This window comes from Theropithecus gelada, chromosome 19, assembly GCF_003255815.1.
Source record: "Theropithecus gelada isolate Dixy chromosome 19, Tgel_1.0, whole genome shotgun sequence".
Lineage (NCBI taxonomy): Eukaryota > Metazoa > Chordata > Mammalia > Primates > Cercopithecidae > Theropithecus > Theropithecus gelada.
Window position 1 is genome coordinate 16975814 of NC_037687.1, and position 23223 is coordinate 16999036.

At 51.1% G+C, this 23223-nt stretch overlaps 1 protein-coding gene across 1 annotated transcript; it reads right to left on the reverse strand.

Annotated features, from left to right (window-relative positions):
- Positions 1 to 436: 436 nt before the first annotated feature.
- On the reverse strand, positions 437 to 13396 carry PLVAP (plasmalemma vesicle associated protein). The gene is made up of 3 exons (XM_025367985.1): positions 12971 to 13396; positions 1360 to 1456; positions 437 to 1260 (listed from the first exon to the last, which is right to left on the reverse strand). Exons 1-3 carry the CDS (start codon positions 13337 to 13339, stop codon positions 437 to 439), a joined length of 1290 nt encoding a protein of 429 aa, XP_025223770.1. The 5' UTR covers positions 13340 to 13396.
- Positions 13397 to 23223: the final 9827 nt, after the last annotated feature.

Here is a 23223-nt window from a genome sequence, read left to right on the forward strand (position 1 = left end):
ATCCTAAATCCGACCTCCATGCCTCAACTCAACCCAAACCCAAAGGCAACAGAAATTCTAGATCCACCCCCTCACCCAACCCTAGACCCGATATCCACCCTACCTCTAATTCCAGGTTTTTTTGTTTTGTTTTGTTTTGTTTTTGAGATAGAGTCCTGAGTAGCTGGGATTACAGGCACCTGCCACCACGCCCTGCTAATTTTTGTATTTTTAGTAAAGAAGGGGTTTCGCCATGTTGGCCAGGCTGGTTTCGAACTCCTGACCTCAGGCGATCCACCCGCCTTGGCCTTCCAAAGTGTTGGGATTACTGGCATGAGCCACTGCGCCCGGCACTCTAATTCCATTCTTAACCCTACACTCTTCGCAATGCCCATCCCCATTCCAAGCTCTATCCTGATCTTAATGCCTGATCCTAGAGAGTCGTAATTCACCCAGCCTAGAACAGGAAGCCATCCTCAAAGCCAACTCCAAGTTCAACGTCACCACCACCCCCTTGGCATCTGGACCTAACTCCACTGCAGCCTCCCTCTGGGGCCCGCATGCCCACCTTGGCCTTGATGCAGGTGTCCAGGGCTGAATTTCTGATGGCCAGCTCCATCCTGAGCTGCTCCGCCTCCCTCTTCTTCTCTTCCAGCTCCTTGGCCAGGTTGTCTCGTTCCTTCCGCAGCACCGCCTTCTCCTCCAGCGCTAGCTGAGTCTGCCGGGAGCATTCGGCTTGGAGCTTGGCCTCCCGGGCCTGAGCCTCCTTCTCCACTTTCTGTTTCGCCTCCTGACTGGCCTGCAGGCCCTGCTGGGCTTCCAGCTTCTGGCGTTGGAGGTCCGAGTTCTCGCGGGCCACGCGTTCGATACCCATCCGGAGGCTCCGGGCCAGCTCCTCCACCTTGGAGGTCATGAGGCTGGGCATGTGGTCGCAGGCTCTGCGGATGGAGGCCAATTCCGAGCCCAGGGGATGGTAGAGGTTGTAACCCAGGTTGTCCAGGCTGCGTGGGATAATGGAGTCCCTCCACAGGTTACGAAGATCCATCTCAAACTTGTCCTTGTCCAGGGGCAGGCAGAGGGCTTGAACCTTTCGCAGTTGCTCCTCGGCCAGCTGGCGCTCTTGATGCTGCAGCGCCCGGGTTTTCACACATTCAGCCAGCTGTTCCTCCACGATGCGTTTGTTCAGCAGCACGCTTTCCTTATCCTTAGTGCAAACGGTCTTCTCCTGGATTATCTCCACCTCCAGCGTCTTCACTTTCTGATTCAGCATGAGGAGCAAGGCTAAGGAAACAGGACCAGGAGACCCAGGAAGATTAGGGGCTGCCGTGAGCACTGGGCGGGGAGTCCACCACCCCGGCTCCCTGCGGCCTTAGTACTCACCATCGCAGCTCTTGTTCATGTCTTTGAATTGTTCTCTGCATTGTTTCTCGCTCAAGATGATGGCAGCCATGTACCGCTGATTGTTCGTGTAGATGACCTGCCCGGAAGGGAGGGGAAGGGCGCAGGACAGAGCTTAGTGTCTTGCCCCCGGGACTGCCTGGACCCAGATCGAGCACCCTAGTGGCCGGAGTGAGCTGAATTCACAAGGGCACGGTCCCTTTATTGAGGGGATGTTGGAAGCCAGGTGTGGCAGCTCACACCTGTCGTCCTGATTACTCAGGAGGCTGAGGTGGGAGGATCACTCGAGCCCAGAAGTTTGAGACCAGCCTGGGCAATATAGCGAGATCCCCATCTCAATAAAACAAACAAACAAAAATAAATAAATAAAAATATAGTGGATGTTTGTCTGATTTTCAAAAGCTTTTACAGTTACTACTATCTAGAAATAAAAAGACACAAAGTATAAATACATGCTACAACATGGATGAACTTTAAAAATATTACATCCACATTTATGGTCAACTGAATTTTTTTTTTTTTTTTTTTGAGACGGAGTTTCATTCTTGTTGCTGTTGCCCAGGCTGGAGTGCAGTGGTGCAATCTCGGCTCAACGAAACCTCCGCCTCCCATGTTCAAGCAATTCTCCTTTCTCAGCCTCCCAAGCAGCTGGGATGACAGGGGCCTGCCACCACAACCCGCTAATTTTTGTGTGTGTTTTTGGTAGAGACAGGGTTTCATCATGGTGGCCTGGCTGGTCTTGAACTCCTGATCTCAGGTGATCTGCCCGCCTCGGCCTCCCAAAGTCCTGAGATTACAGGCTTGAGCCACCGTGCCCAGCTCGTTTTTGTTTTGTTTTTTTTTTTTTTTTGAGACGGAGTCTCGCTCTGTCACCCAGGCTGGAGTGCAGTGGCCGGATCTCAGCTCACTGCAAGCTCCGCCTCCCGGGTTCACGCCATTCTCCTGCCTCAGCCTCCGGAGTAGCTGGGACTACAGGCGCCCGCCACCTCGCCCGGCTAGTTTTTTTTTTTTGTATTTTTTAGTAGAGACGGGGTTTCACCATGTTAGCCAGGATGGTCTTGATCTCCTGACCTCGTGATCCGCCCGTCTCGGCCTCCCAAAGTGCTGGGATTACAGGCTTGAGCCACCGCGCCCGGCCTGTTTTTTTTTTAGACAAAGTCTCACTTTGTCACCCAGGCTGGAGTGCAGTGGCTCTATCTCAGCTCACTCTGCAACCTTGACCTCCCAGGCTCAAGCAATCCTCCTCCATCAGTCTCCCGAGGAGCTGAGACTACAAGTATGCGCCACCACTCCTGGCCAATTTTTTGTATTTTCCTTACAGATGGCGGTTTTACCATGTTGTCCAGGCTGGTATGGAACTCCTGAGCTCAAAGGATCCATCCGAGCCCTGAATGTTTTCTTTTTTTTTTTTTTTTTGAGACGGAGTCTGGCTCTGTCGCCCAGGCTGGAGTGCAGTGGCCAGATCTCAGCTCACTGCAAGCTCCGCCTCCCGGGTTCACGCCATTCTCCTGCCTCAGCCTCCCAAGTAGCTGGGACTACAGGCGCCGCCACCTCGCCCGGCTAGTTTTTTGTATTTTTTTAAGTAGAGATGGGGTTTCACCGTGTTAGCCAGGATGGTCTCGATCTCCTGACCTCGTGATCCGCCCGTCTGGGCCTCCTAAAGTGCTGGGATTACAGGCTTGAGCCACCGCGCCCGGCCTTTTTTTTTTTTTTTTTTTTTTAAAGAAACGGGGTCTCACTCTGTTGCCCAGGCTAGTATACAGTGGAGTGATCACAGCTCATTGCAGACTCCAACTCCTGGGTTCCAGTGATTCTTCTGCCTCAGCCTCTCCAGTAGCTGGGACTACAGGCCTGTGCCACCACGCCTGGCTAATTTTGTATGTTTTAGTAGAGACAGGGTTTCTCCATGTTGGCCAGGCTGGTCTCAAACTCCCATCCTCAGGTGATCCGCCCGCCTCAGCCTCCCAAAGTGCTAGGATTACAGGTGTGAGCCACCGCGCCTGGCCAAACTAAGTTTTGCATTTTTAGTAGAGACGGGGTTTCACCATGTTGGCCAGGCTGGTTTCAAATTCCTGACCTCAGGTGATCCGTCCCCCTCGGCCTCCCAAAGTGCTAGGATTATAGTTGTGAGCCACCTCTCCTGGCAGAAGTAGGGTCTTCAGAGAGGTAATTAAGTTAAGGTGAGGTTCTTAGGGTGGGCTCTAATCCAACATGGCTGATGTCCTTATAAAGAGAAGAGATTTGGACACAGAGACACGGACAGAAGGAAGACCAAGAGCAGACACAGGGAGAAGATGCCACCTGCAAGCCCAGTTAGAAAGACCTGGAACACGCCAGCTGCGGTGGCTTACGCCTGTAATCCCAGCACTTTAGGAGGCTGAGGCGGGTGGATCAAAAGGTGGAGAGTTCAAGAGTAACCTGACCAAGATGGTGAAACTCCGTCTCTACTGAAAATACAAAAAAATTAGCTGTGGCCGGGCGCGGTGGCTCAAGCCTGTAATCCCAGCACTTTGGGAGGCCGAGGCGGGTGGATCACGAGGTCAGGAGATCGAGACTATCCTGGCTAACATGGTGAAACCCCGTCTCTACTAAAAAAATACAAAAAACTAGCTGGGTGTGGTGGCAGGCGCCTGTAGTCCCAGCTACTTGGGAGGCTGAGGCAGGAGAATGGCGTGAACCCGGGAGGCAGAGCTTGCAGTGAGCCGAGATCACGCCACTGCACTCCAGCCTGGGAGACACAGCGAGACTCCGTCTCAAAAAAAAAAAAAAAAAAAATTAGCTGAGCGTGTTGGTGGGTGCCTGTAATCTCAGCTACTCGGGGGGCTGAGGCAGAGAACTGATTGAACTCGGGGAGGTGGAGGTTGCAGTGAGCCGAGATCACGTCTCTGCACTCCAGTCCAGCCTGGGTGATGGAGTGAGACTCAGTCTCAAAAAAAAAAAAAAAAAAAGACCAGGAACAGATCCTTCCCTCACAGCCTCAGAAGGAAGCAACGCTGCTAACACTTTGATCTTGGTACCACCCGGTCTGTAATACCTTGTCATGGAAGCCCTAGCAAATTAATACAAATGCTAACACCATCTCATGAGGCAAACAAGAGTCTTTTAAAAAAACAATCTTCTTTTTTTTTTTTTTATCGAGACAGGGTCTCGCTCCGTCACCCAGCCTGGAATGCAGTGGCATGATCTTGGCACACTGACACCTCCGCCTCCCGGGTTCAAGTGATTCCCCAGCCTCAGCCTCTTGAGTAGCTGGGATTACAGGTGTGCACCACTACATCTGGCTAATTTTTGTATTTTTAGTAGAGACAGGGTTTCACCATGTTGGTCAGGCTGGTCTCGAACTCCTGACCTCAAGTGATCTGCCCACCACCGGCCTGGCCAATATGGCGAAACCCCATCTTTGCTAAAATTACAAAAATGAGCTGGGCATGGTGGCGCACGCCTGTAGTCCCAGCTATTCAGGAGGCTGAGCCAGAAGACTCGCTTGAATCCGGGAGGCAGAGGTTGCAGTGAGGCGAGATTGTGCCACTGCCCTCCAGCCTGTGGAACAGAGTGAGACTCTGTTTCAAAAAGAAAAAAAAATAATAAAATTAAAAATAAAGAAGATATGCAAATGACCAACAAGTGTATCAAAAGATACTCAAAATCATTAGCCATTACGGAAATGCAAATCAAAACCACAGTGAGATGCCACTTCACACCCACGAGAGTGGCTATTTTAAAAACCCATAAAACCCCAAAATGAACAGTAACAGGTGTTGATGAGGATATGCGGAAATCAGAATTCTCAGACAGTACTAATGAGAATGTACAATGTTGCAACTGCTTTGGGAAAGTCTGGCAGTTCCTCAAAATGTTAAATATAGTTACCACGTGACCCAGCAATTCTACTTCTCAGCATATACCCAGAGCAATGGAAACATATTCTCACATAAACTTGCCAGTAATGTCCACAGCAGCTCAATTCACAGTAGCCAAAAGGTGGAAAGAACCCAAATGCCTGTCAGCAGATGAATCGAGGCACAAAATGTGTCCTTCCATACATAGAACATGATTCAGCCATAAAAAGGAAAGAAGCACTGATCCATGTTGCAATGTGTGTGAACCCCCAAATCATGATGTGCAAGTGAGAGAAGCCAGACACAAAAGGCCACATTGTGCGACATTCCATTGACATGAAATGCCCAGAACAGGCAAATTCATAGAGACAGGAAGCAGGCTGGTGGCTGCCAGGGGTTGGGGGAGGGGAATGGGGAGTGACTGCTGATGGGGACGTGGGTTTTCTTCTGGGAAGGTGAAAATGTTCTAAAATAATGTTCTAAAATGGATCATGGTGATGAATGTACAACTCTGTGAATGTACAAAAAATCATGAAATTGGCCGGGCGCAGTGGCTCATGCCTGTAATCCCAGCACTTTGGGAGGCCGAGGCAGGTGGATCACAAGGTCAGGAGATCAAGACCATCCTGGCCAATACGGTGAAACTCCATCTCTACTAAAAATACAAAAATTAGCCAGGCGTGGTGGCGGGCGCCTGTCGTCCCAGCTACTTGGGAGGCTGAGGCAGGAGAATGGCGTGAACCCGGGAGGTGAAGCTTGCAGTGAGCTGAGATCGTGCCACTGCACTCCAGCCTGGGCGACAGAGCAAGACTCCATCTAAAAAAAAAAAAAAAATCAACAAATTGTACACTTATATATCAATAAAGCTGTTTTTAAAAATTATTTATTATTATTATTATTGAGCTGGAGTCTCGCTCTGTTGCCCAGGCTATAGTGCAATGGCGTGATGTCAGCTCACTGCAACCTCTGCTTCCCAGGTTCAAGCGACTCTCATGCCTCAGCCTCCCAAGTAGCTGGGAATACAGGGGTGCACCATCATGCCCAGCTAATTTTTGTATTTTAGTAGAGATGGGGTTTCATCATGTTGGCCAGGTTGGTTTCGAACTCCTGACCTCAAGTGATCCACTGGCCTCAGCTACCTGCCTTGTCCTCCCAAAGTGCTGGGATTACAGGCGTGAGCCACCACGCCCAGCCAGCTGTTTTTATTTTAATTTAATTTTATATTTTTTGAGACATGGTCTCACTCTGCCACACAGGCTGGAGTGCAGTGGTGCCATCACAGCTCACTGCACCCTCAACCTCCCCAGGCTCAGGCAATCCTCCCACCTCAGCCTCTCAAGTAGCTGGTATTACAGGCGCATGCCATCACTCCTGGCTAATTTTTGTACTTTTTTTTTTTTTTTTTTTTTTTTTGAGACGGAGTCTCGCGCTGTGTCGCCCAGGCTGGAGTGCAGTGGCGCGATCTCGGCTCACTGCAAGCTCCGCCCCCCAGGTTCAGGCCATTCTCCTGCCTCAGCCTCCGAGCAGCTGGGACTACAGGCGCCCGCCACCACGCCCGGCTAGTTTTTTGTACCTTTAGTAGAGACGGGGTTTCACCATGTTAGCCAGGATGGTCTCGATCTCCTGACCTCGTGATCCGCCCGCCTCGGCCTCCCAAAGTGCTGGGATTACAGGCTTGAGCCACCGCGCCCGGCCAATTTTTGTACTTTTTATAGAGATGGGGTCTCACTATGTTGCCCAGACTGGTCTTAAACTGCTGAGCTCAAGCAATCCACCCACCCTGGCCTCCCAAAATGTTGGGATTACAGGTGTGAACCACCACGCCTGGCCAGCAAGGCTGTTTTTAAAGAAAGTGTTCACAATTTAACAAACTAAAGCTGTGCCTTTCAAACTTTGGACGAGAACCCTCTGCAGAAATATCATAAGATATGAAGAATGAGGAGAGTTTGTCTTTCTGCAACTCTCTGTCCTTCGTCCTTTTGAAGCTAGCCCTGGATGAATGTCCTGGCGGGGCATGGGGAATGCCTTCTGTTCTCAAAAGCCTTAGTCACTGGGAGGCGGAGGTGGGAACATTGCTTGAGGCTGCTTGAGCCTGGGCAACGTAATGCAACCATGTCTCTAAAAAAAAAAAAAAATGGCCGGGTGCAGTGGCTCAAGCCTGTAGTCCCAGCACTTTGGGAGGCCGAGACTGGTGGATCACGAGGTCAGGAGATCAAGACCATCCTGGCTAACCCGGTGAAACCCCGTCTCTACTAAAAAATACAAAAAACTAGCCGGGCGCAGTGGCGGGCGCCTGTAGTCCCAGCTACTCGGGAGGCTGAGGCAGGAGAATGGCGTGAACCCGGGAGGCGGAGCTTGCAGTGAGCTGAGATCCGGCCACTGCACTCCAGCCTGGGCGACAGAGCGAGACTCCGTCTCAAAAAAAAAAAAAAAAAAATTAGCTGAGCATGGTGATATGTGCCTGTGGTCCCAGCTACCTGGGAGGCTGAGGTGGGAGGATCACTTCAGCCCAGGAGTTTGAGGCTGTGGTGAGCTATCATCATGCCACCACACTCCCGCCTGGGTGACAGAGTAAGACTTTGTCTCTAAAAAAAAAAAGGCTGTAATTTTTTAGTTTCTTTTTTTCAATTTTTTTTTTTTAATAGAGAAGAAGTGTCTTGGGAGGCTGAGGCAGGTGGATCACCTGAGGTCAGGAGTTCCAGACCAGCCTGGCCAACATGATGAAGCCCTATCTCTACTAAAAATACAAAAAATTAGCTGGGTTTGGTGGCGGGTGCCTGTAATCCCAGCTACTCAGGAGGTTGAAGTAGGAGAATCACTTGAACCCGGGAGGCAGAGGTTGTAGGGAGCTGAGATCGTGCCACTGCAATCCAGCCTGGGCGGCAGAGTGAAACTCTGTGTCAATAATAATAATAATAATACAATAATTAAATAAATAATTTTTTTTTTTTTTTAAGACGGAGTCTCGCTCTGTCTCCCAGGCTGGAGTGCAGTGGCTCGATCTCCGCTCACTGCAAGCTCCGCCTCCCGGGTTCATGCCATTCTCCTGCCTCAGCTTCCCGAGTAGCTGGGACTACAGGCGCCCGCCACCACACCTGGCTAATTTTTAATATTTTTAGTAGAGACGGGGTTTCACCATGTCAGCCAGGATGGTCTCAATCTCCTGACCTCGTGATCTGCCCGCCTCGGCCTCCCAAAGTGCTGGGATTACAGGCGTGAGCCACCGCGCCCGGCCTAAATAAATAATTTTTTTAAAATGAAAAGACAGGTCGGGTGCGGTGGCTCACGCCTGTAATCCCAGCATTTTGGGAGGCCAAGGCGGGCAGCTCATGAAGTCAGGAGGTTGAGACCATTCTGGCTGACATGGTGAAACCCTGTCTCTACTAAAAATACAAAAAAAAAAAAAAAAAAAATTATCAGGGCGCATTGGCAGGCGCCTGTAGTCCCAGCGACTCGGGAGGCTGAGGCAGGGGAATTGCTTGAACCCAGGAGGTGGAGGTTGCAGTGAGCGGAGACTGTGCCATTGTACTCCAGCCTGGCAACAGAGCTAGACTCTGTCTCAAAAAAAAAAAAAAAAAAGAAAAGAAAAAAGAAAAGACACCAGTTAGCCAGGTTCTGGTCTGAGAGGGGAGGCAGGGCTCTCATCTGAGGATCTGAGGGGGCAGGCAGGACCCTATTAGGAGAGTCTGAGGGAAGGGGTACAGTTGTGCCCTGGGGACTGAGGGGTGTTCCACCCCATCTTGGGGGGCTGAGGTGAGAACCACCATACTCTGGGCATCTGGGGAGACAGTGCTTTGCCCTGGGGTTTTGGGGATGGAGACAGGGCCCTACCTCTGGGGCTCTGAGCAAGGGGGTTGTGGTGCAAGTATGGCCCTGCCATTAGGGGTCTGAGGTGAGGAGACCGAGTTCTGCCTTGCGCAGGTCTGAGGGGCTGAGCTTACCTTCCTGCCCAGTGCGGAGGGCTGGGCGGTCTGAGGTCCTATGGGAGGCCTGTCTTTGCCACTGCCTTGGCCCTGGCCAGCCAGGTCACCTCCTTGGAAGACCTCGAAGCTGCCTCTTCAGCCTTTCCTCACCCCACCCTCCCATCTCTCACCCACCTCACCCTTAAGGAGAGAGCCCCACACCTGCTCCCCACAATGTCTCAGGGCAGGCAGGACACCCCCGGGACGAAGTTCTGTCTGAGAACATGGGGATAATTGTCTAGTGTGCTTGACACAAGCTAGGGTGCGAGAGTGGCGCAAAGGTCTCCAGGAGACCCCAGATTTGCAGCTGTGACTGTGCCCAGAGAGCCCGCCTGTTTCTGACACTTCAAGAAAGTCAGCTCCCCTCTCATGCCTTCACTTTCCTGCCTGCAAAGGGTTTAAAACTTCTGCTGGCCGGGCACAATGGCTCACTCCTGTAATCTCAGCACTTTGGGAGGCCAAGGCAGGCAGATGGCTTCAAGTCAGGGGTTTGAGACCAGCCTGGCCAACATGGCGAAACCCTGTCTTTACTAAAAATACAAAAATTAGCCGGGCATGGTGGGGCACACCTGTAATCCCGGCTACTTGGGAGGCAGCAGTTGCAGTGAGCCAAGACCTTCCGCTGTACTCTAGCCTTGGCAACAGAGGGAGACCCTGTCAAACAAAACAAAACAAAACAGCTGGGCGCGGTGGCTCACGCCTGTTATCCCAGCACTGTGGGAGGCTGAGGCGGGCGGATCACAAGGTCAGGAGATCGAGACCATCCTGGCTAACACGGTGAAACCCGGTGTCTACTAAAAATAGAAAAATTGGCTGGGCGCGAAAAATAAAAATAAAAATAAAAATAAAAATAAAAATAAAAATAGAAAAATTAGCTGGGCTGGGTGCAGTGGCTCACACCTGTAATCCCAGCACTTTGGGAGGCCAAGGCAGGGGGATCACGAGGTCAGGAGATTGAGACCATCCTGGCTAACAAAGTGAAACCCCATCTCTACTAAAAACACAAAAAATTAGCCGGGTGTGGTGGCGGGTGCCTGTAGTCCCAGCTACTCAGGAGGCTGAGGCAGGAGAATGGCGTGAACCCAGGAGGCCCAGCTTGCAGTGAGCCGAGATCGCGCCACTGCACTCCAGCCTGGGTGACAGAGTAAGACTCCATCTCAAAAAAACCAAACCAAAACAACGAAAGCTTCTCCCTACTTCCTGGGATTTGGCAATGAGTTAATATTTCTAAATTCAACACCCAGCATACGGCAAATGTGGACTGTTTATACATGCTAGAATTGAATAGGAACAAAACACTGTGAACTTTTATTCGGTCCATCCTTTTTTGTGTGTGTGTGTGTTTTTTTCCCATTCTGGATCTCACTTAGTCTCCCAGGCTGGAGTACAGTGGCACCATCTTGGCTCACTGAAGCCTTGACCTCCTGGGCTCAAGTGATCCTCCCACCTCAGCCTCCCAAGTAGCTGGGACTACTGGCACGTGCCACCATGCCTATCTAATTTTTGTATGTACGTATTTATTTATTTATTTATTTATCTATCTATTTTTAAACAGAGTCTCCCTCTGTCGCCCAGGCTGGAGTGCAGTAGTGAGATCTCGTCTCACTGCAATCTCTGCCTCCCAGGTTCAAGCGATTCTCCTGCCTCAGCCTCCCGAGTAGCTGGGACTACAGGCATGTATGTATTTATTTATTTATCTATCTATTTTTAGACAGAGTCTCCCTCTGTCGCCCAGGCTGGAGTGCAGTAGTGAGATCTCATCTCACTGCAATCTCTGCCTCCCAGGTTCAAGCGATTCTCCTGCCTCAGCCTCCCGAGTAGCTGGGACTACAGGCACATGCCACCATACCAGGCTAATAATTTTTATATTTTTAGTAGAGACGGGATTTTACTAGGTTGGCCAGGCTAGTCTCGAATTTCTGACCTCAAGTGATCCACCCACCTCGGCCTCTCACAGTGCTGGGATTACAGGTGTGAGCCACTTCGCCTGACCTAGTTTTTGTACGTTTTGTAGAGACAGTGTTTCACCATGTTGCCCAGGTTGGTCTTGAATTCCTGGACTCAGGTGGTCCTCCTGCCTCGGTCTCCCAAAGTGCTGGGATTACAGGTGTGAGCCACTGTAGCCAGTCTTCAGCCACTTCTTATTTGCAGCTAGTGTGTGCTGCCACATTCTGGGAGCTTTATGCATAGTAAGTTACGGGCTCAGGACTGCCAATTAACACACAGGAAGAGAGCTAAACTTTGATTCCAAAAAGACAATGAATAATTTTTTCAAAATTATATCTCAAATATTGTATGGAATATACTTACAGTAAAAAAAAGAAAAAAAAGTTGCTGGCTGGGAATGGTGGCTCATGCCTGTAATCTCAGCACTTTATGAGGCTGAGCCTAGGAGTTCAATACCAGCCTCGGCAGCATAGTGAGATTCTGTCTCTAAAAAAGAAGTTAGCCAGGGCGCCAGGGCAGGACATGGTGGCTCATGCCTGTAATCCCAGCACTATGGGCAGCTGAGGGGGATGGATCACTTGAGGTCTGGAGTTTGAGACCAGCCTGGCAAACATGGTGAAACCCCATCTCTACTAAACATACAAAAATTAGCTGGTGTGGTTGTACGTGCCTGTAATCCCAGCTACTCAGGAGACTAAGGCAGAAGAATCACTTGAAACTGGGAGGTGGAGGTTGCAGTGAGCCGAGATCGTGCCACTGCACTCCAGCCTGGGTGACAGAGCGAGACTCCATCTAAAAAAAAAAAAAAAAAAAAATTGCCAGGTGTGGTGTTGCCCACCTGTAATCTCAGCACTTTGGGTGGTCCAGGAGGGAGGACTGCTTGAGCCCAGGAGTTCAAGACCAGCCTGATCAACATAGCGAGACCCCATGTCTACTAAAAATAAAAAATGACCTGGGCATAGTGGCACGTCCATAGTGCCAGCTACTCAAAAGGTGGAGGCAGGAGGATAGCTGGAGCCCAGGATGTCAAGGTTGCAGTGAGCTATGCTCACATCACTGTGCTCCAGCCTGGGTGACAGAGTGAGACCCTGTCTCCAAAAAAAAGAAAAGAAATTTAAAAAAAATTAGCTGGACGCAGTGCCTCACCCCTGTAATCCCAGCACTTTGGGAGGCTGAGGTGAGAGGATTGCTTGAGCCCAGGAGTTCGAGACTAGCCTGGGCAACATAGTGAGACCTCATCTCTGCTAAAGATAAACATATTAGCTGGGTGTGGTGGCACATGCCTGTAGTCCTAGCTACTCAGGAGGCTGAGGCAAGAGGATCACTTGAGCCCAGGAGATTGAGGCTGCAGTGAGCTATGATAGCCATTGCACTCCATCCAGCCCAGGATACAGATGGAGACCCTGGCTCTTACAAAAAAAAAAAAAAAATCAAATCTGTCGGCTGGGCGTGGTGGCTCACGCTTGTAATCCCAACACTTCGGGAGGCCAAGGTGGGTGGATCACTTGAGGTCAGGAGTTTGAGACCAGCCTGGCCAACATGGTGAAACCCCATCTCTACTAAAAATACAAAAATTAGCCGGTTATGGTGGCACGTGCCTGTAATCCCAGCTACTTGGGAGGCTGAGGCAGGAGAATCACTCGAACCCGGGAGGCGGAGGTTGCAGTGAGCCGAGATTGCACCACTGCACTCCAGCCTGGGAGACAGAGTGAGACGGTGTCTCATAAGAAAATAGAATATTTGTCCTGTGATTGTCCCCCTCTCTTGGATGAGGAAACACAGGCTCAGAGAGGTGAGGGGGCTTGCCCAGGGTCCCCAGGACAAGTGTCCTGCCCACAGCCTTACCCGGTCACCCTGGCACTGGCGGAAGCTGGCATTGATGCGGTCCAGGTCGCGGCGGGCACTCAGCAACATCTGCATGATGGCATCCTTGGCGCGGGTGGTGAGGTTGAGCTCCTTGGTCAGGTTGGTCTGGGAGGCCGTGAGCCCCAGGACCTGGCTGTACAGGCCCTCGGCTCGGCGCTCAGTGGCCTGCAGGTTGGACTCCGTGCTCACGTGCACGTTGCCATAGACCATGAAGAGCACGAGCCCCAGGATGATGAGGAATTGGATGAGGGAGACGAAGAGGAAGAAGTAGCGCAGGTAATACCAGCAGCCCCGAGAGCTGCTCCCGGCCCGAGCGTAGGACCCTCCATGCTCCATGGCCAGACCCATTTGCTCACTCCTGCCGTCTAGTGCACCGTCCCTGCTTGCCACCCGGCCTGCTCTGGCCTCCGCCTCGCAGGGGGGAGTGCTTATATTACTCCTCTTAATACTTCCTCTGCCTGGCTCCTTCCTGGCCCGGAGGAAACGGGGGCTGCGGGTTATCACAACACTCCCACTCTGGCTGTGAGAGGGCGGGGGTGGGGCTGGGGGCGCAGAGCCAGGGCACCGGCTGGACCCCTCTGATTAATGCTGGGTGGAGCGCTGGCTGGCTGGTCAGGCATTCTCGGCCTCTTTGAGCCTCGCGTTCGCCTTTACTTGGTGGCCGGTGCTGTTCTCAGTCCCTGCTGTGATTAGATCACCGAATCATGCCAGGTGTGTTGCTGTCGTCCTTGGGTGGCAGAGGAAACTGAGGCACAGGGAGGTGAAAGGGCTGCCTTGGGGTCTCACGCGGTTAGTTCAGGGGGCTTGACTTACCTGGAGACAGGCTGGCTACAGACGTGCACCCACTTCACTGGGGCGGTGCTGATTAAATGCCACAAAACGTGGGAAATGTGCCGGGCGCGGTGGCTCACACCTATAATCCCAGCACTTTGGGAGGCCGAGGCGGACGGATCACCTGAGGTCAGGAGTTCGAGACCAACCTGGCCACCATGGTGAAACCCCCGTCTCTACCAAAAATACAAAAATTAGCTGGGTGTGGTGGCACATGCCTGTAATTCCAGCTACCCAGGAGGCTGAGGCAGAATAGTTGCTTGAACCCAGGAGGTGGAGGTTGCAGTGAACAGAGATCGTGCCATTGCACTCCAGCCTGGGGTACAGAGCAAGACTGTGTTTCAAAAAAACAAAAAAAGTGTGAAACGCTTAGCTAGCCTAGGGATGGACAAGCAGTAGGTGATCAGTAATTGCACAGGAGGGCATCACGGAGGGCTGAGCCATGGATGGTGGTGGCGCTGGCTCCCTAAGCTCTGTCATTGCCCACAAAGCCCTGTTCACTTAGGTGCTCAATAAATGCTCCAGGAAACTGCAGCACAAGGAATAATGAACTTAGAGCTGGGAAGAGCTGGCTTTCCCCATGAGAGCTTGGGCGAGAGGCCTCACATGACTGTGCCTCACTTTTCCCCTTTGTGAGACAGGGTATACCCGGTGCCTGGTCACTCTGTGGCTGTTGTTATGATTAGGATCATTTCCTGCTGGAGGCACTGCTGGGGGCTCTGTGAGATGGTGAATGAGAAGTGGTGGATAGGTGGGACCGAGATTCCTCCCTCGACACTCAAAACCCTATGGCGGGGCTGGGCACAGTGGCTCACGCCTGTAATCCCAGCATTTTGGGAGGCCAAGGCAGGCAGATCACCTGAGGTCAGGAGTTCCAGACCAGCCTGGCCAATATGGTGAAACCCCATCTCTACTAAAAATACAAAAATTAGAAGGGTGTGGTGGCGGGCACCTGTAATCCCAGCTGCTTGGGACGCTGAGGCAGGAGAACCACTTGAACTCAGGAGGCGGAGGTTGCAGTGAGGCGAGATCAGGCCACTGCACTCCAGCCTGGGAGATAAGAGAGAAACTCTGTCTCAAAAACAAAAACAAACAAACCAAAAAACCATGGGAATTTTCTGGTGTCGCTGTGGGTCACCCCCACAGTTGGGCCCGGAGGGGTCTTAGGGACCAGGAAGCAAAGGATTCTGTGTGTCCTGCCTATCTCCCAGAATCAGGAGCTCCAGCAAAACGCTCCCTGGAGTCCCTTCTTTGTTTGCTCCACGCTGGGTGATGCCAGGCCCCTCCAAGACGCATCAGTCCCAAGCCCAGCCACAAGCAACTCCCAGTCTTGGGAGACAGACTGGGACAGGTACCCCCCCACCCCGTGGAGTCAGGGTGGGCTAGAGGGACAGGAGCAGGGAGCTGGAGAGGAGACTGGACTCCGGACAGGTCACAATCGTGCAATTGCTGTTCTCTATAGGGGAGTGTGAAGGCTGGGACGTGCAGACCCGTCTCCCCATTAGCCAGGGTAACAGAGTGGGGAGGGGTCGTTGACAGAGCAGAGGGGTATTCCAGGGTGGTGCTCAGTGAGGCAAGAGTAGAGTTGAGAAGAAGGAAGTTCCCAGGGGTGGGCAGGAAACCCATGTCTGACCTTTGACCTTTGCAGCTACCCGGTGGTTCCTGATTCTGATTCCGGACCCTTCCCAGCGGCGTCGGCGGTGGCTGCTAGTGGGGGAAGGAGGGCTGGGGGTTGCCATGGATGCCCAACCAGTCATTTCTCCAGGTTGGCCAGCCCCACCTAGAGCCCCCCAGAGCTGGGCAGGAGGAGAACATCCTCCGTAATGGGGGCAACATAGTCTGAGTAAACCCAGCATTACAATTTAGAGTTTTGGAGTTGAGTTCTGACTGTGTCACCTACCAGCTTTTGTGGCCTTGGAGAAGTGACTTTCCCTCCCTGGGCCTCAGTTTTCTCCTGTCCAAAGTGGAGATAGCCAGGCGCAGTGGATCACACCTGTAATCCCAGCAATTAGGGAGCCAGAGGTGGGAGAATCAATCGCTGAGCCCACAAGTTTGAGAGCCTGTTCAAAAAAAAACCCCCCCCAAAACAAACACAGAACAAAAATCAAGTGAAGACAACATAGCCAGTTTTCTTTTTTGAGACAGAATCTGGTACTGTCGCCCAGGCTGGAGTGCGGTGGCGCCATCTCAGCTCACCGCAACCTCCGCCTCCCGGGTTCAAGCGATTCTCCTGCCTCAGCCTCCTGAGTAGCCGGGACTACAGGAACACGCCACCATGCCCGGCTAATTTTTTGTATTTTTAGTAGAGACAGGGTTTCACCATGTTGGTCTTGAACTCCTGACCTCATGATCCACCCACCTCGGCCTCCCAAAGTGCTGGGATTACAGGTGTGAGCCACCGCGCCAGGCCTGATTTTTTTTTCCCCCTAACAAAAAAGGCAGGCCGGGCGCAGGGGCTCACACCTGTAATCCCAGCACTTTGGGAGGTTGAGGCGGGTGGATCACGAGGTCAGGAGTTCGAGACCAGCCTGGCCAATGTGGTGAAACCCCATCTCTACTAAAAATACAAAAATTAGCTGGATGTGGTGGTGGGTGCCTGTACTCCCACCTACACAGGAGGCTGAGGCAGAAGAATCGCTTGAACCCGGGAGGCGGAGGTTGCAGTGAGCGGAGATCGTGCCATTGCCCTCCAACCTGGGCGACAAAGCAAGACTCCGTCTCAAAAAAAAAAAAAAAAGGTAAAGATAGACTTTCCTCTTTTTGCACAGTATTATGTCTTTGAGATTCATTGACTCCTTTGGCCGGCTGTTTAGGTTTTCACTAGATACATTACAATAAAATTACGCATGGGCACTGAGATTGTTGCTGAGTTTTTTGTTTCAATAAATAAAAGAAGATTTAAAATCAAATTTCCTGGCTATGTGCAGTGGCTCACATCTGTAATGCAAAGCGCTTTGGGAAGCCAAGGCAGGGGGATTGCTTGAGTCCAGGAGTTCAAGACAAGCCTGGGCTACATGTTGAAATCCCGTCTCTATAAAAAATACAAAAATTAGCCGGGCGTGGTGGTGGGCGCCTGTAATCCCAGCTACTTGGGAGACTGAGGCAGGAGAATTGCTTGAATCCAGGAGGCAGAGGTTGCAGTGAGCCGAGATCACACCACTGCACTCCAGCCTGGGTGACAGCGTGAGATGGTCTCAAAAAAAAAAAATAAAGAAAAAAAGAAAATCAAATTTCCAGAAATAAATGAAATTACTGGGTCTCAAAGTGGGCATATTTTTACATTTTGATAGTTGTCACCAATTTGTCCTTCAAAGAGGTTGTTTTCATTGACATACTTGCCTGCGAGGTCTGAAATCTCCAACATGGACTTTACGAAAATGTTCCGTTTGTGTCCTTGGCCAGAAAAATCTGGAGGGAGAACGTGAGCGCCTGATCGAGAATCTACATGAAGTCAAATGCATGGGCCCTGACGTGAGTGTTGGGTTTTTTCCTGAAAACAATTTGTCATGTTCACAGGAAATTTTGCAAATGAATCCCTTCAAATTCCCTTGGAGGGGCATCAGACAATCAGGCTTGCTTTTTAAACCCTTTTGTTTTTCTAAACAGAAAACAATTGATTTGGTTTCATTTGTTTGTTTGAGTGGAGAAGGAAAAACTGTCATGAGGAAGTCAACTCTGTGTCACTCCCTGAAAACTGACACTGAAGTCCTCATAGAGACACGAGTTAAAAAAAAAAAAATTACTCAGAACTTCAGGAAGGTCCTTGAGGAAGTGATATTTCTGGTGAAGAAAGATTTCGGTGAAGTTCAGAAAACCCTCCACTATTTTTTTTTTTTTTTTTTTTGGAGACAGATTCTTGCACTGTTGCCCAGGCTGGAGTGCAGTGGCACAATCTCGGTTCACTGCAACCTCCACCTCCCGGGTTCACGCCATTCTCCTGCCTCAGCCTCCTGAGTAGCTGGGACTACAGGCGCCCGCCACCTCGCCTGTCTAGTTTTTTGTGCCTATAATAGAGATGGTGTTTCACCGTGTTAGCCAAGATGGTCTTGATCTCCTGACCTCATGATCCGCCTGCCTCAGCCTCCCAAAGTACTGGGATTACAGGCGTGAGCCACCGCGCCTGACTTTCTTTCTCTTTTTTTTTTTTTTTTTTTTTTGATACGGAGTCTCGCTCTTTCGCCCAGGCTAGAGTGCAGTGGTGCCACTTCGGCTCACTGCAACCTCTGTCTCTCAGGTTAGAGCAATTCTGGCTCAGCCTCCTGAGTAGCTGGGACTACAGGTACACACTACCACCCCCGGTTAATTTTTGTATTTTGTTTGTTTGTTTGTTTGTTTTGTTTCTTTCGTTTTTTGGGTTTTTTTTTGAGACGGAGTCTCGCTCTGTCGCCCGGGCTGGAGTGCAGTGGCGGGATCTCAGCTAACTGCAAGCTCCGCCTCCCGGGTTCATGCCATTCTCCTGCCTCAGCCTCCCGAGTAGCTGGGACTACAGGTGCCCGTCACCTCGCCCGGCTAGTTTTTTGTATTTTTTTAGTAGAGACGGGGTTTCACGTGTTAGCCAGGATGGTCTCGATCTCCTGACCTCGTGATCCGCCCATCTCGGCCTCCCAAAGTGCTGGGATTACAGGCTTGAGCCACTGCGCCCAGCCAATTTTTGTATTTTTAATAGAGACTGGGTTTCACCGTATTGGCCAGGCTGGGCTTGAACTCCTGACTTCAAGTGATCCTCTTGCCTCGGCCTCCCAAAATGCTGGCTTTACAGGCATGAGCCACTTCACCCGGCCAACCCTCCACTTTTACGTGCACGTGTTTGGTTTTTGGTTAATGGAAGTGAAATTAAGTTTTGTGCTTTTGGAGGTGACAGAGGCGGTGAAGAGAGTCCTTCTGTGGGGTGGGGGAAACCTGTGATCTCTGGGACTCTGTGTTCCCTGTTGAAAAATAGGGACCTAGGCCGGGCACAGTGGCTCACGCCTGTAATCCCAGCACTTTGGGAGGCTGAGGTGGGTGGATCACCTGAGGCCAGGAGTTCGAGACCACCATGACCAACATCTCTACTAAAAATACAAAGTTAGCCAGGTGTGGTGGCGCATGCGTGTAATCCCAGATACTGGGGAGGAGGAGGCAGGAGAATCGCTTGAACCCAGGAGATGGAGGTTGCAGTTAGCTGATATTGCACTATTGCACTCCAGCCAGGGCAACATGAGCAAAACTCCATCTCAAAAAATAAAAAATAAATAAAAAGGCCGGACGCGGTGGCTCAAGCCTGTAATCCCAGCACTTTGGGAGGCCAAGACGGGCGGATCACGAGGTCAGGAGATCGAGACCATCCTGGCTAACCCGGTGAAACCCCATCTCTACTAAAAAATACAAAAAACTAGCCGGGCGAGGTGGCGGGCGCCTGTAGTCCCAGCTACTCGGGAGGCTGAGGCAGGAGAATGGCGTGAACCCAGGAGGCGGAGCTTGCAGTGAGCTGAGATCCGGCCACTGCACTCCAGCCTGGGTGATAGAGCAAGACTCCGTCTCAAAAAATAAATAAATAAATAAATAAAATAAAATAAAATAAAATAAAAATAAATAAATAACAAAAGAAAAACAGGGACCCACTTCCTTGCCTGTGATTGGGGGGCTGGAAAGGTCAGGTTGCAGCTAGCCCATATCCCATCCTGCCATGGCTACTATGGACTTTCCATTTTTGTCCCCTACCCCTGTTCCTCCAGCTATGGGAGGGGAGCTGCAGTGTGGCCATGGGTAGGGATTACCCAGGATGGTACCCTGGAGACAGGGGTAGACAGACAGAGATAACCAGAGACAGAAAGACACTTAGAGAGATGACCAGCAGAGGCCAGGTGCTGTTGCTCACGCCTGTAATCCCAGCACTTTGGGAGGCCGACACAGGTGAATCGCTTGAGGTCAGGAGTTCGAAACCAGCCTGGCCCAACATGGTGAAATCCTGTCTCTACTAAAAATACAAAAATTGGCCGGGCGCGGTGACTCACACCTGTAATCCCAGCACTTTGGGAGGCCGAGGCGGGCAGATCACAAAGTCAGGGGTTCAAGACCAGCCTGGCCAGCAAGGTGAAACCCCATCTCTACTAAAAAAAATACAAAAATTTGCCGGGTGTGGTTGTGCACACCTGTAATCCCAGTTACTCAGGAGGCTGAGGCAGGAGAATCACTTGAACTCGGGTGTGGAGGTCGCAGTGAGCCGAAATCGCGCCAATGCAGTCCAGCCTGGGCAAAAAGAGTGAAACTCTGTCTCAAAAAAAAAAAAAAAAAAAAAAAGAAAGAAAGAAAGAAAAGAGAGAGAGAGAGAGATGACCAACAGAGACCAAGCGGGATCATTAGACAGGTGGAGACAGGGAGATAGAACAAGGACAGCTCAGTGGCTGGCTCTGTAGGGTGGGAGGCAGGTGTCACTGAGAAGTGCTGTTTGCCTCTCTGGGCATCTGGGGAGCCTCAATGCAGACCTAGTTCTCGGCCTGTCCTTCTCAAGTCACCTCGAATACTCACCGACTCTCTGTCTTATGACTTCCCTGGGGTTCAAAGCCTCCAGCCTCAAATTCCCCGCTTCCCAACATTCTTTGACACTAATTCTACTTGTGCCCCTCCTACTCACACATCTGCCACGGCTCCCTGTCACCCTCCATCCCCAGAACTGATTTTTTTTTTTTTTTTTTTTTGGAGACGGAGTTTTGCTCTGTCACCCAGGCTGGAGTACAGTGGCACAATCTCGGCTCACTGAAACCTCTGTCTCCCGGGTTCGAGCAATTCTCCAGCCTCAGCCTCCTGAGTAGTTGGGATTACAGACGCCCACCACCACACCCAGCTAATTTTTTGTATTTTTAGTAGAGACGGGGTTTCACCATGTTGGCCAGGCTGGTCTCGAACTCCTGATCTCAAGTGATCAGCACGCCTTGGCCTCCCAAAGTGTTGGGATTACAGGAGTGAGCCACCATGGCTGGCTCAGAACTCATGTTCAGGAGTCCCTCAGGTATGGCCAAGATGGAGCCAGCAGGGGAAATAAATAAATGCATAATGGTGACAATGACTTAGTTCCTGTGGACAGCCCTGTGCCCTGCCCTTTACACGGGCCAGTTCTTGGACCACACAGTCCTGTGGTGAGGGGGTCTTGAGTCCCTAGGGTCCTGGCTGGAGCGAGGCCAGTCTCCAGGCTTCCAGCTCTGGCTGACTCCAGAAGGAGGAACCATTTCCTGCCGGCTTCTGGATTGACGCCAGGGCCGGGGGAGGGGGTTTCAGACCCACCCTGTCCGACTCTCAAAACTCTGGGCCCTCAGGAGGCGGCAACCGGATCTGCTGGCTGGGGCGGCCCCTGGTGGCCATTAGCGGAACACAACAGCTAGATCTCCCTTTCCCGCAGCCTCGTTTTCCCCATAGGCAGAGCCTCCAGGTGAGCCCCCTCTCAGGTGAAGGTCCTGATCAGGCACCTACAAACCCCAGGTGTGTGGGAGGATCATGAGCAGGACTGGCTAAAGGGGGTGGAACTCTGACAGAGTTCCAAGAGCTTCCAATCCCCTCTCTACACCAGCCTCTTAGGAATGTTTTAAATTTATTTTTATTTACTTAGTTTTTGAGTCAGGGGTCTCACTCTGTCGCCCAGACTGGAGTGCAGTGGCTATGACCTCGGCTCACTGCAACCTCCACCTTCAGGGTTCTCTAAGCAATTCTCCTGGCACAACCTCCTGTGTAGCTGGAATTACAGGTGTGCACCACCACGCCCAACTAATTTTTATTTGTATTTACTGATTTATTTTTTTGAAATGGAGTCTTGCTCTGTCACCCAGGCTGGAGTGCAGTGGCACAATCTGGGCTTACTACAACCTCTGCCTCCCAGGTTCAAGTGATTCTCTTGCCTCATCCTCCCGAGCAGCTGGGATTACAGGCGCTCACCACCTCACCCCGCTAATTTTTGTGTTTTTAGTAGAGATGGGGTTTCACCATGTTGGCCAGGCTGGTCTCAAACTCTTGACCTCAGATGATCCACCTGCCTCGGCCTCCCAAGGTGCTGGGATTACAGGTGTGAGCCACCATGCCCAGCCTATTTATTTAGTTTTTGAGACAGGGTCTCACTCTGTTGCCCAGGCTGGAGTGCAGTGGCGTGATCTTGGTTTACTGCAACCTCTATCTCCAGGGTTCAAGCGATTCTCCTGCCTCAGCCTCCCAAGTAGCTGGGACTACAGGTGCGCACCACTACACCTGGCTAATTTTAAAACTATTCGTAAAGATAGTGGTCTCCCTACATTATTCAGACTTGTCTCTGGCTCCTTGGCTCAAGTGATCCTCCTGCTTCAGCCTCCCAGTGTGCTGGGATTATAGACACGAGCCACCACACTCAGCCCAGACACTTTTAAAAACAATTTTTAATTTTTAATAAGTAATACATGTGCATGGTTTTTAAAAAATGCAATTTTTACAAAGGGTACATAGAGAAACATGAGAGTATGTCCCCCGCCAATTACCAGAGCCCTGGTTTGCTCCCCAGAGATGGAGGCTGTGACCAGTGTCTCCTTCAGAGATATTTGGATAAAAGTCACCACCCCAAGCCCTGCATTTAAAAAAAAAAAAAAAAAAAAGCGGGGGACCGGGCACTGTGGCTCACGCCTGTAATCCTAGCACTTTGGGAGGCCAAGCAGGGTGGATCACAAGGTCAGGAATTCGAGACCAGCCTGTCCAACATGGTGAAACCCCGTCTTTACTAAAAAATACAAAAAACTAGCTGAGCGTGGTGGTGGGTGCCTGTAATCCCAGCTACTCGAGGCTGAGGCAAGAGAATCGCTTGAACCCGAGAAGCGGAGGTTGCAGTGAGCTGAGATTGCGCCATTGCACTCCAGCCTGGGCAACAAAAGCAAGACTCTGTCTCAAAAAAAAAAAAAAAAAAAGTACACAACCTATCACTCTCCTGCTTTTCACATTAACATATCTTAGAGAAGATCTGCTTTGGCCGTTTAAATGGTGGTTGCATAGCGTTCCACTGTGGATGGACAGACACTTTTTCTTTTTCTTTCTTTCTGTTTATTTTAATTTTAATTTTTGTTTTTGAGACGGAGTCTCACTCTGTTGCCCAGGCTGGAGTGCAGTGGCGCAATCTCGGCTCACTACAAGCTCTGCCTCCCGGATTCACACCATTCTCCTGCCTCAGCCTCCTGAGTAGCTGGGACTACAGATGCGCACCACCATGCCCCTCAAATTTTTTGTATTTTTAATAGAGACGGGGTTTCACTGTGTTCACCAGGATGGTCTCGATCTCCTGACCTCGTGATCTGCCCACCTCAACCTCCCAAAGTGCTGGGATTACAGGCGTGAGCCACCGTGCCTGGCTTCTTTTTTCTTTTTCCTTCCTTCCTTCCTTCCTTCCTTCCTTCCTTCCTTCCTTCCTTCCTTCCTTC

Excerpts from the sequence above, each read along its gene's own strand:
- PLVAP (XM_025367985.1), bottom strand. The coding sequence starts at position 13,339 with ATGGGTCTGGCCATGGAGCATGGAGGGTCCTACGCTCGGGCCGGGAGC. Across the intron at positions 1,457-12,970 it reads GCCAGTGCCAGGGTGACCGG|GTCATCTACACGAACAATCA; the intron begins GTAAGGCTGTGG and ends CCTTCCGGGCAG. Across the intron at positions 1,261-1,359 it reads CATGAACAAGAGCTGCGATG|CCTTGCTCCTCATGCTGAAT; the intron begins GTGAGTACTAAG and ends CTGTTTCCTTAG.